Below are 13,061 nucleotides of genomic sequence, written 5' to 3'. Positions count from 1 at the left end.
CAGCAAATAAGATTTAAGTTATAAATATGAATAAAACAAATATCTTTTAAATGGGAGAGTATAATGAATGAGCATTAAAGAGAGAAAAAATATTTTTTTTAAAAATTAGGATTTCTAATTTTAAAAAAAACTTGTCTGAAATTCTAGTTTTAGTGAATATTGATTACATTAACTTTCATTCTTAATCATGTTTTATTTTTTTAAAAAGCAAAACTCTTCATCATGATGAATTTGTGTAAAACATGTGTACAATTAATAAAGTCATTCAGTCCCGCAGTGGACTGATCGTTAAGACACGGTTTCCAGCAGATCACCGAAGTCAAGCATCACTGGCTACGGTCAGTGTGCGGGTGGGTGACCACTTGGATCAGTCTGCGTAGGGACCGAGGGTGTGCGGTATTGGTCCTCGTTAAACTGTGCTACCGTAAAGTGCTCGACTTCGCGCGTAGGTCGCCGGGCTACCGAAGCGGGTGCCATCCCCTCCGCAGAGGATCAAAATTGTGATGGCATGTCTTCGGATCATCCTCCGGGATGTTTCCCAGATCGTCGCCAATAGCCCATTGTGCAGCTCTAGTGCGACGTAAATTAACAACAACAACATAAAGTCATTCATGATTTACATGACTGACTTTCATCTGGGTCTCCTTGGTGACGTACTATGCTTTGTCTTCGGAGACTATCTTTATCTTATTGCTGTGGCAAAATCCAGTTACGAAATTACGCACAAGATGCAATTCTCTTTCCACCAATTCAGAAATGATGTAATAATTGGAACCTGGAAATTGTCCCAGAAAAAAAGTACTACCATTAGCTTCTCTAGGAGACGGCTTGCCGAAAATTTCAGTTTTAACATTTCCAACAAACCAATCGCCTGGGTTAAAAGCCTTAGAATACTCAGCCTACATTTCTCTAGCAACATGTCCTTTCACTATCACTTCAGAGTGTTAAAACGGAAAATCCTAAAGAAACTCTCTGTATTTCACTGTATCTCTATTTTCCCGGCGATGGCTGGTCGATGCGAATTCCGCATCCAGCTTGCACCGACAGCAGCGCTGACGTGAAATATCTTTAGTGGTAGACGGATCATGGGTTAGAGTCCCCTTGCCGCCAGGCTAACCGTGGGAGGTTCTCGTTATCTTCCTCTCCATGTAACGCAAATGCGGGTTGGTTCCATCAGAAAGTCCTCCGCGAAGGCAAATTTATCCCAATACTTGATCCAGGAGTTTCCTTGTCTTCTGGATTGGATTCAAAATTACAAGGCTACGGAGTTGAACATTAGTAGTCGTAAACCCAAAATTTGGGTCGACTGTCCAACGACGGTTATATGTATCTCTATCTTATGTTGGGATGATCAATCAGATCACTTGCTCCGAATTCTAAACTCTTGTATCAGGAGCATCCTTGACTTTAGAAGCCACATCTTTTCCTTTTCCAGACAAACCAGTCTACGAACTCTAGACGTATTATTCAATGCTGCACTACGTGTGACAACTATAGTGGACACCCATTCCACTGCTTCTCAAAGAAGTGGGAGTAAGTATACTACCTTCATGACATTAAATGGATATCTGCAAAATTATATTTTAGCCCATTGTGCAGCTCTAGTGCAACGTAAATTAACAACAACAACAAAATTATATTTACGACACATCTCACTCCAATCATCTTCTCCAGCTTACCATCAACTACATCTCAATCCATCCAGCTTTCCACAGGGTAAAATGACTCCACTTATACTCTTTATAGATGAACAGCAAAAATATTTCTCAAGATAAAGTTATTGAATCACCCTCCAACTCAAATCTCTTCAAATGTTCAACTTATCTCTACAATTTACCATTTCAAAATAAAACGTTACTCCCATTACAGGTTCGAGCTCTGTTTTAACAGTTTCGCCATCAGAATCTCTTAAACTGCAACCGATGGATCCAAGCAATCAGACAAAATTGGTGTCGGAATATATGCCTCCAAAGGGTAGACGATCTCTGGTCGGCTTTTTCCTCATGCATCGGTCTTTATTTGCCATTGATTGCTTTACTGGATTTATTAATTTACTGGCTTTATTGGCCCAAGATTAGCCATTTTCTTAGCCCTAAAACATTGCGCTACAACAGCGACCTGTCCTTACGGGCAGTTCTTACTCGTCTTTAATTGTCGCTCATTTCAGAATGCTCGTAAAGAACTTTACCATTGCTTATCTCTTCAGAATCCAGCATTTCCATCCCTCGGATCAAACTCCAATCCCTCTACAAATTCTTCCAAGCCACAAACCGCTTCTTACCTGATACTGCAGTCCCGCAGTGAACTGATCACTAAGACACGGTTCCCAGCAGATCACCGAAGTCAAGCATCACTGGCTGCGGTCAGTGTGCGGGTGGGTGACCACTTGGATCAGTCTGCGTAGGGACCGAGGGTGTGCGGTACTGGTCCTCGTTAAACTGTGCTACCGTAAAGTGCTCGACTTCGCGCGCAGGTCGTCGGGCTACCGAAGTGGGGGTGCCATCCCCTCCGCAGACGATCAAAATTGTGATGGCATGTCTTCGGATCATCCTCTGGGATGTTTCCCAGACCGTCGCCAATAGCCCATTGTGCAGCTCTAGTGCGACGTAAATTAACAACAACAACAACCTAATACTGCAACTTAATGCTATCTACCAAGCCTCAACAATAAGATACATTAATGGAAGTACAAAGCTATAAGCTAATCAAACAGCTCGTCGTACTCTTCTGCAATCTTATCTGTAAACAAAATATTTTTTCGTTGCTCGTAGGAAATCTGCAGCATTTTAATTAAGAAATTTGTAACTTTCAGAATCCATTTTATTAAATTTATATGGATTAGAATTAACTAAGATTATTGAAATTGCAATAAAGGTATAGTTTGAACTATAATTTTTACTTTAATGTAATTATTAAGAATTAGGAATGAGCACATAATGTGTGAAATAATACAATGTTTAGAGTTTCATCCTGGACGTTTTTAACCAATTTTTGAAACTTGTCAAAAATCCAACTCTGTCTACATTTAAAACACGCAAACTCAAAACCTACATCATAAACTTTAAGAATTCAAATTAAATGGTTAACATTTTACATTAGATATTTCTAGAAATATAAAACTTTTAGTAATATTCTTTTGAAGAATATGCTTGAAAATATTCTATATTATTATTTCTAATATTATTATAAATGGAAATTGTTCTCTTTGTTAATATTCATGTAATTAATAGCATTTTACACATGAATTAATATCACAACAGTTGAAAATACATTAAGGATAAGCGTGGATATAAATAATTAATAAGTTTGATTATATTATTTAAAAAAATTTGCTGTATTTCATTTAAGATTTTTTTTTCTAGATAAAATATCAGTAAGAAAATGAAAGATAAACTTTTTTTGACTTCTAGGAATTAGGGATGTAAGGAATAGTGATTTAGCCAAATACCCAATAGCAACATTTTTTTTAAAAAAAAATCATTAATAAATATTATTGTTTATTTATGAATAAGTTTAGTCATTATTGAAAAATAATCAACTGTATTGGTATGGGTTAAAGGGGGGGGGAAACTATAATACTTATCCATTAGAAATTTGAGATAAATAAAAAAAAACTGACTAACAACTATTTTAAAAAAAAATTTGAAGTTATAAGAAAAAAATCCTCTTAATGCTTAAAATAAAACTCTAATGCTAAAAATAATATTTTTTAGGAAAAAAATATCTATAAAATGTTAAATGAGAAATAATTTTTCTGAAACTCATTAAAAAATGTCGCACTATCTTAAAACCACTCATTAAAAAAAGATTATATGCAAAAGCGAAACATAAAAATTTATATTAATATTTGAACGAATAGTTTAAAACTGAGCTTCCCAGTTTCACAATTACTGTATTTTCAAGAAAAATTTAAATTAACTTTTTCCCATTGCCATATTTTTAAAAAAAGTCGATGGTTAAAAACAACATTCATACGAAACGCTTTTTAAAAAGTACTGTTAAAACAAAAAACTAGGATAAAAAGAAAAGTTAACCTAAAATTCAAAAGATAAATGAATTAAAATGTTCTTCATTCTTAAAATATAATTTTAACATTAAAAATCACAATTTTCTATGTTATCGGTAGGTTTAGTATACCATGTTTGTATGTTTACCGTACTATGTATGCACAATATGTACTATGTTTACCGTAAAGGAAAATTCAGTACAGTCAATCAAAGAATTCAGTCTAAATGGAAATTCTTTTATTGTCCAATTAAAAAAATTACAATGCTCTGTTAAAATTCTGTGCTATAATAAAAACAAAAACTCTGGAAAAGAAGCATAACAAAAATATTTGTAAATAATAAAACAAAAATATATATAAACAAAAAGTTTTGGAAAAACGACAAAATTGACATGCTCGAATATAATTTTTAAAAAAGTCAGCAGTACAAAAAACTCGCAATTCAGTATAAATTAATCTAATTTCAATTTTTCAAATTTTTTTCTTTCATCTGTCTTTCAAAACAAAGGTTTGCAAGTCTTAGAATTTAACAAATATGTGTAAAAGCCATTTTCTAATAATGTATAATTAAAAATACGATTTTAGATTACTCTTTATGAAATCAATTCAAATCCCCCCAAAAATTTAAAAAAAACTTTGCCGAATATTCAGCAAAAAGACCGCTTAGTGGCTGAATATTCGTTACATCCCTACCCTTCGTTACTTCCCTATCAAAAGTTTAAAGAAATATATGTATAATTGGGAATAGACTTAACCCTTGAAAGACTGAAACTTAGTGTATACCTATATTTCCCCAAAGCAGTCAAAATCACTGGATTGTGAGAGAATAACTAATTTGTAAAGAAATTTGTTTAAAATTAATTTTTAATATTTTTACATTATTTGCAGTTGTCTAGCAAATTCTAAAAAATTTTGTCATTATATGCATCAATGTTTTTCTAATTGAAATTAAAAAGCAGTCGAAATGACTTCCTTGGGCAACAGGGTTAAATATAATAAATTTGATCATTAGATATACAACAAAACTGTTTACAGAATGCCATTTGAACAATTTCTGACGGAACTAAAAGTTGCAGAACATCATTTGTGACAGTATCTTCCAAGGTTCAGTTGTTCTTCCTATGAACTGAAAGGTTCTTCCTGATAAGTGTTTAATTTCGGTTTTATTGTTAGTCTATTATTTTAATGTTTTATATATTGTGACTGTTTTATGTGCTCATTCATTTTTATCTGCGATTAATAAATTACTGAAGAGCTAGTTGGAGTTTTGATTTTTGCACAGCAGTTCATCATTGAACTAAGTGACAGGCGGGTAGCTATTCTTAGTAGCAGACCAATAGTTAGCAATGCACCAATTGCTTTTATCGCAATACACCTTTGGGCAAGGTTCAGAAAAGTTCTCAGATAATGGGCCACCATGTTAAAATAATGAAAGGCTGCCAACTGCTACGCTTTTTGCAAAATATTTTATTGAGCGGTAGGCTATTAAAAACAAAAGCTTACAAAATATTTGGTAATTTTTCTGACATTTTAAAAGTCTTATCATGACAGGGTTGCAACAAAGTGGTCTTTGAATCATTTACAAGTAGTGATGTGAGAAATTTCTTTAAATCAAATTTCTAAATGAAAGAATAATACATTAATGCATAAGCTTAAGACTACCACTTGAAGAAATTTTTCCAAAAGTCGGCCTGATAATGCAGTATTGGAACTTGAAGTACCCTGCTTAAGAAACCTTGTGTGACAACTTACAATTAAGTATTCATCATGGTTAACGTTCTGTCTTGATCAAGCTAGAGATTTCATCGGAGACTCAGTTTTGCATCTCTCATTAAGCATTATCTGAAGTTCCTAGCATGAGACAACAAGGCTAGATCTATATCTGGTAATTTGTCTTATATCAAGGACCAATTACTTTTTTTTTTCCCCATTCCTCAATTATGTTCTATTGGAAGCATTTGGCTAAAGTTACAAACTTGCGGCTATTGGTGGTCAGCTATATACCAAAAAGGATGTGTACCTACTAAAATAGTGCTCTACTAAATTGTGTTCTTATTCTCCATTTGCAGCGTGTTATTAGTCAGGTAGATTACAAGTACTGCTTCAACATACTTTAAGATCTTAATTACAATTGCAGATTCTACAAAATTATTTCTGATGTGTTATACCATAAGTGTAAGAATTTACAGACTGGCATTAACTATTCCCTTGTCTTCAATTTGATTTAGAAATTATAATTATATTCTTCTATCATAGTTTCTCTTTTTCTTTCAGTTTTGAATCTACCAACAAGAAATTAGTGTTAGAAATGGCATCTTTAGATGTTCCTCTTGCCGTCATAGAACCTGTTACTGTAAGTTGCTTATCAATGTTTTTTTCATTGTTACTAGTATTAGGTTGGTGAAAGAGCATTGCTTAAAGAGAGACATGTAAAATTAAGTTAATATTTTAAAATGTTAGCATCTGATTTTTCTATGACAGCAAATTCATGACGAATTTTACCAATAATAATGCAGAATGTATCTCGAAAAGTTTTAGTTTGTTTCCAGCTTCAGATCTATCAGCATGTCTAGGAATAAAGGCATAATGTTGAAAAAATTGCCACCTATACATGCTATTTGCTGACCCTCTGGAGTCTTTTACGGGAATGTGTAAGTAAAAATTAACTAAATCCAATTCAATCATCAAAAAAAAAAAAAAGATAGAACTAAGAAGTTAAAAACAGACATAAGATAAGAAAAGAAATAGTTGTCACATGATTACCTCCTGACTTAGGAAAGGTGTTTTCTGAATATTTTTTATGATTTTACTAGATCTGAAATAGCGTACAATATGAGGTGACTAAATATTTAATAGCGTCAGGTGGGGTAAAGTGGGTATGAAATCAAGCTTTTTTTAAGGAAGGCTCTAAAACCAGACCATCAAATTTATTTTACTGAAAATTTTGATACATTTTATATAAATTAGATTAATAAATATTAAATCTGAAGCATAATTTATCTATTTTGTTTGATTGTTTTCTTGTGGTAATGCATTCAAAAGAACATGTTTTGATGTACCCCTTTTACCCCACAGTGGGGTAAAGTGGGTATAGTTCTAAAATTAATATATCTTTCACTAAAAAGCATATCTAAACATAGTTTAAGAAATAAAAATGGTCTAAAATAAATGTACCATGATTATACTTTAAAAAAACATGTTCTAAAAGAAAAACAAATTTTTTTTTATGTTATTAAATTGAAGAGTTTATGGCTATCAAAATTAGGTTTCACTTCGAATGCAGTATATTTTGCTGAACTCTGCACAATTTAATCAAAAATCAAGAAAAGTCATAGTTTTTGGTTTATTTGAAACATAAATAAAAGTGTAAAAATTTATATCTGTAGTGGTAATTTAAAGTGTTTTTGCTATGTATTTATAGCAGACATGTATTTTTATTGAATTTAGTTACTTTAAGGAAATTGTTTTGTTTTCCATGAAAAAACTGTCATATGAAGGCAGAAACTTGCCTTAAAATTCATCTATACCTTTAAATATGCCCGTTAAGTTTCTCCATTATACTATTTTGGTAATTTTTTTAATTGTATAATATACATTCTTCTCTTTAAAAATTAAATTTAAGAGAAATTTTGTTTACAGCATTAAAATTAGTATGTAGGACCAACCAAATAACCAAATCAGCCAAATAAATTAGTCAACCAAATAAATTATTTTTTAGATATTTCATTATAAAATATAGAGCATTGGAAACTTTCTAAAGCTAGCACAGAAGTATTAAAAATATCCTTCTCATACTTTACCCCATTATCTACTTTACTCCACTGCAGTAAACAATTAATAGTAAATAAAATTTTGAAATTTATTCTTAAACTTCTATGCAGATCTGCTCTTTAGATGTCCCTCTACCAGTTTGAACTAAAACTAACAGTTTTTAATGATATTAGAAGAAAGTTCATCAACAGCTTAAAATAAAATATTTTATAAGTTGATCATAAACAGATAGTTTGCAAACCTTAAATTTTTTTATCTGTTTTTAAAACAGAAATAAGAATGCTTGTTCCATAGAAAACACTTTAAATGTTAAGTAACTGTTTGCTGTTATATTTCAAGCAAAAAATATTTTTAAAGTATAAGCCATTTGTTTCAAATGTGTTTTACTTTTCTTCTTTTTCATCAAGAAAATGAAGAAAAATTCAGGAGAAAATTATTATGGCTTTCTCATCTCATAAAGCTAATATATTTGTTTAAAATATGTTTTACTTCTTTCTTTTTTTTTTCTTCAGAAAAATGAAGAAAAATTCAGGAGAAAATTATTATGGCTTTCTCAACTCATAAAGCTAATAGAAGACGACAGTATTCACCAGTATGCTTTGCAGTGCATTCCAATCGACGATTTAACTATAAAAGCTTCTCAAACTCTTTCAACACTAAAAGATGATGTCTGCTACTGCTTTGAAGATTGTCTGGTTTTAGAGCTTCTTCAGTGGTTTAAATATTCGTTTTTCTCCTGGGTAGATGCACCAGAATGCCATCGTTGCGGCCAGCCGACCGAGAGTAGAGGTTCCATTGAGCCGACACAAGAAGAGTCAGTGTGGTTTGCAAAAACTGTTGAAAACTACTATTGTTCTGTTTGTAAAACGTATACCCGCTTTCCACGCTACAACCATCCGCGGATGTTGCTTGACACTAAAAAGGGAAGGTGTGGAGAGTGGGCTATTTGCTTTACTCTTATTTGCAGAGCATTGGATTTAGATGCGCGTTTAATTGTTGATTGGACGGACCATTTGTGGACGGAAACGTTTTCGCCCTCCAGACAAAAATGGATTCATTGCGATCCATGTGAAAATGTATGTGACCAGCCCTTATTGTATGAAGTGGGTTGGAAAAAAAAGCTTTCTTATGTTATTGCTTTCTCAAAAGATGAAGTTCAGGACGTTACTTGGCGATATTCTTGTGAATTTGCGGAAGTTTTGAGGAGGAGATTGATGTACCAATGCCGGGAGAGCTTCGTCTTATCCTGGATCAACTACTGCACCAAAAGGTGCCGATCTAATGCAACAGCAGAGAAACTGGACTTTCTTTTAAAGAGGCAAGTTTCGGAACTGTCTGAATTCTTAACTCCTCCTAAACCAAATAAGGAGGAACTTGGAGGTCGTACATCTGGTTCTGTGGCTTGGAGATTAGCGAGAAGAGAAATCGATGCTGAAGATGTATCCGTTTCGTACACGTTTAATTTGGGGGACTTTGAAGTGCAAAGAAGGTACTTCCACATTCAATACAGTTGTGCTCTCGACGAATACATTCGAATTTCTGCTGCCGATCGTTGCAGGTGCAAGAATTGGAACACGTATGTTTTCGATATTAAAAATATATTTAGAAAAGTGGAGACTGATTGGAAAACGGCTTATCTTGCACGTACAGAAGGATCTCCTAAGGGAATGATGGTATGGAAATTTGATTTTGAAAATAGTGGTCTTGCCATTCAAAAACTGAGACTGAATCTTCTTGGTACGACATTCCAAGATGGTAAAGTAAAATGGACTATCAAAAGCTCTAGAGGATGTTTTGAAAAAGTTTTTCTTAATTCAGGTCTGTAGTTTTTTAATTTCATTGCATTCATATTTTTACAGGGGGCTTCTAAGGAGAGTACAAATTTCTATAGTCATTTGGGGGTATATTTTTTCAAATATTTTATACAATTTTGTAGTTTTAACATCGAAGTAGAATAGCTACTTTTAAATCAGGGTTCGTTGATTTAAATCAGCTTGATTTAAATCACGATTTAAATCATGATTTAAATCAAATGATTTTTTTAAAAAAATCATTGATTTAAATCAACTAATTTTTTTATTTTATATATTGATTTTAAAAGTTAAAAAACAGTGTTTTAAATTTTTGATACTTTTATTATTTTCTTTTCTTAGTATTAAAATTTAATTTAAATAAATTGCTGCATTAATTAATTTTAGCTAACGAAATTACTTTCTTGGTGTGTGTTAAATTCCAACACATTTGAAATTACATTTTTAAAAATCTTTTGATTCTTGAGTTTGAAAGTACAGATTAAAGTAAACATTTAATGCTGCCTTAATATAGACTTGCATAGCTGTAGAAAGTAATTAATAAACATTAATTTTTTTCAAGAAATAATACAAATAATGTTAATTAAAATTCTACCTTTTGAATGAAAAAGCGTGAATTAAAATCTACATCATATTTTATTGGTGGAAAATGTATATTTCTGAAGCTTGAGGTTATATTAAAAAGAAATTACCCTAATATGCCAAAAGCAGAAAAAGAAAAGAAAAAAGGGCTGATGAATTCAGATGTTTTTTTATTCCTAATATAGTGTCATTCTTCCCTTTCAAACTCTTTCGAAGTCTATTTGAAGGGTAGTTAACTGGTATTTTTTTCTCATAATATGTTTACAGTTACATATGTCAATATGATCTGATTTTCTATGAAGAAATTTTGTGGAAAAAAAATTCCAATGAATACATAGATTTTCTAATTTTTTTTTTTTTAGCTTAACTTATCTATTTTGATGTAGAATTAAAAATGAATATTTTAATATAAAAATATATAGATTAAATATTTAATTATTTTTTGATGAATGACTACATTTATAAACACAGTCTGCTACATTTATTTTGTCATTTTAAAAATCAAGAGAGAAAAAAAAGAAATCACAATTTTAAATTAAAGTTATGGTTTGCTAACTGAAACTTTGTTTTAATAGTTAAAGCACAGGGGTCTGTCCAAGCCGGTACCTTTACAAATTCAACTTTAGGAAAAATGATAAAATAATCACACAAAATACTTTTTCTTAAAATTTTATTTTTGTGTCTCGTAAGAAACAATAAATCCATATTTTTACTATATTTGTGTTGATTTTTTAATATAATTTTTAATTTTCACAAAATAGGTACCTCTCAGAAAAACCCAAACAGACCCCTGAAGTATTATTTAAATTCTCTATTTCATCTAGTCTTTAAATTTTAATCATGCATTTGTTTCAAAATGGTTGCTATGCATTCAAAGTCATGTATTATAATGAAAAATTATTTCAGTTAGAGCTTCTAAAATATTGTTACAATATAGTTTTAATATTAAGTTAATTTGATTAAACATTTATAATTTTTTTTAATCATAAATTAAAGTTCATACAGTGTATTTCAATAAAAATCAAAAAAATCTGATTTAAATCAAAAAAATCCGATTTAAATCAAAAAAATCTGATTCTTTTGATTTTTTTAAAAAACATCAAAAAAATCACGAACCCTGTTTTAAATATGTATGTAGTGATAGTTGACTATAAGTCTAAATACAACAATGATAATTTTATTTTTAAAAGTAAGACAGAAATAATTATGCATTAAATAGAAAATAATTGGGTTACAATGAACTCACATTGTGATTTTTGTGAAAAAGTTCATTTTCTATTTCAGAAAAAAATTTGGAATAGTAAGGTTTTGAGAAGAAACCCTTTGACATAAAAATTCCAATTAGCATTAGTTGGATATATATGCCGGGTGGAAAAGTATTTTTTTGACCTAACAAGGTTTTCGAAATATTGAGAGTATACTGTCCCTTATCCGATTATATTTAGAAAATATGTGTCATTTCATTTTACAGTGTAGTTATGGATGAGGTTGGTCAGAGAATTTAATCAATTAGAAAAAATAAAAGAATTTCATCAAATTATCCAAATCAAAGCGAAAATAATGATTTTATTTGAGAAATATGGTAGTTAATTATAAAATAATTACTTTTGAGTCTTGAATTTTTTGGTGCTGCATTTTGCTTTTTTTTAATACATTTTACATATTCCCTGCATATTACATATGAGGCTGTAATATTGTGGCTGTGTAGTATGAGGCTGTGTGTAATATGAGGCTGCAATATTGTGAAACTTAATAAGTCTGTAATATATTGAGGAGTATCTATTTTTATTGCGTGTTGACTTAAGGAAGGAAAGAATTAATTATCTTAGTATGTTTTTTCTTTTAAGGTTTTCATTTTCCAAAATTGAAATTTGAGTAAATATTCTAAATTTCATATTCTTATAGTTAAAATTATGAGAAATTGTCATGTTCTTAATATTTTAATAGTTGTAATTATGTTTTAATAATTGCAATTATGAGTAAGATGTCAAAAATTTCATATTCTAATAGTTTCATATTCTATTAATTTGCCCTCAAATTTTAAATTTCAGTCTTGCGGCAGACATTTTCTGACTTTGAAGGAGCAGCCACCGATCTCATAATTACTGCTGAACTATGTGAAGGTATTGGTCCACAAGCTTGGCAGCATGCTCAACTCTTTAGACAGCCTTTAGACTCTAAGGAATTTCCATTTGAAGTGGAAATTTATTTTGGAAAGTTGTAAATGATCATATGGAGCACACAAAAAATTAGAAACCTTCTGAAGTAACTGATGGTAAAAAGTTTTAAGAGAGCACGATAATTTAATCTTTATTTACACTGTATCTATATTATTTGTTACTATTTTTGTAATTTTTTAAATTATATTAGTTATATCTTTAAATAAATTTTTATTTAATTATGCCGTTATCTTTTCTTGATATCAAAATTAATTTAGTTCTTTATATTGCTTTTCAGTGTAGAGGCATTACTTAAAGCTTTTATCAGAACTTAACTCGTGCCTCCGTCTCCGGCCTCTGATTTTTGAGAGTTATGAAATAATCATTATTGAAAAATAATCTACTATATTGTTGGTGCCAGGTAGAGGGGGAAAAACTATAATACCTATTCATTAAAAATATTTAAACTAAATATTGAAAAAAAATGACTAAAAACTATTAAATTACATTTGTGAAGTTGAAAAAACGAGAAATAGAAGAAAAAAATTCTACTAAATCTTAAAATAAAACTTTAATGGTAAAAATATTTTTCGAAAGTATACATAAAACGTTAAAAGGGATATTGTTTATCAAAAACGCTTTTTAAAAATAATGCACTATCATAAAAACTCCATTAAAAAAAGATAATATACACAAGCAAAACAAAAATCGATCTTAATTTTTAAACGAAAA

At 30.6% G+C, this 13,061-nt stretch overlaps 1 protein-coding gene across 1 annotated transcript; it reads left to right on the top strand.

Annotated features, from left to right (window-relative positions):
* The first annotated feature begins 2,734 nt into the window (after positions 1-2,734).
* Positions 2,735-12,571, top strand: Pngl (N-glycanase Pngl). Its single transcript, XM_016052391.4, has 4 exons — positions 2,735-2,874; positions 6,281-6,359; positions 8,290-9,595; positions 12,222-12,571. The coding sequence occupies exons 2-4, from the start codon at positions 6,315-6,317 to the stop codon at positions 12,392-12,394; spliced, it is 1,524 nt and encodes a 507-aa protein (XP_015907877.3). The 5' UTR covers positions 2,735-2,874; positions 6,281-6,314; the 3' UTR covers positions 12,395-12,571.
* Positions 12,572-13,061: the final 490 nt, after the last annotated feature.

The sequence above is a fragment of the Parasteatoda tepidariorum genome, chromosome 2 (genome assembly GCF_982258835.1).
Source record: "Parasteatoda tepidariorum strain Cologne lab strain chromosome 2, Ptep-v5.0, whole genome shotgun sequence".
In the NCBI taxonomy this organism is placed as follows: domain Eukaryota; kingdom Metazoa; phylum Arthropoda; class Arachnida; order Araneae; family Theridiidae; genus Parasteatoda; species Parasteatoda tepidariorum.
The sequence above is the reverse complement of the archived record's forward strand: the minus strand, read 5'-3'. Positions and strand labels throughout refer to the sequence as shown.

Coding starts and splice junctions, on each gene's coding strand:
- Pngl (XM_016052391.4), top strand. CDS start 6,315: ATGGCATCTTTAGATGTTCCTCTTGCCGTCATAGAACCTGTTACT. Junction 6,360..8,289: donor CCGTCATAGAACCTGTTACT/GTAAGTTGCTTA, acceptor TTTTTTCTTCAG/AAAAATGAAGAAAAATTCAG. Junction 9,596..12,221: donor AAAAGTTTTTCTTAATTCAG/GTCTGTAGTTTT, acceptor TTTAAATTTCAG/TCTTGCGGCAGACATTTTCT.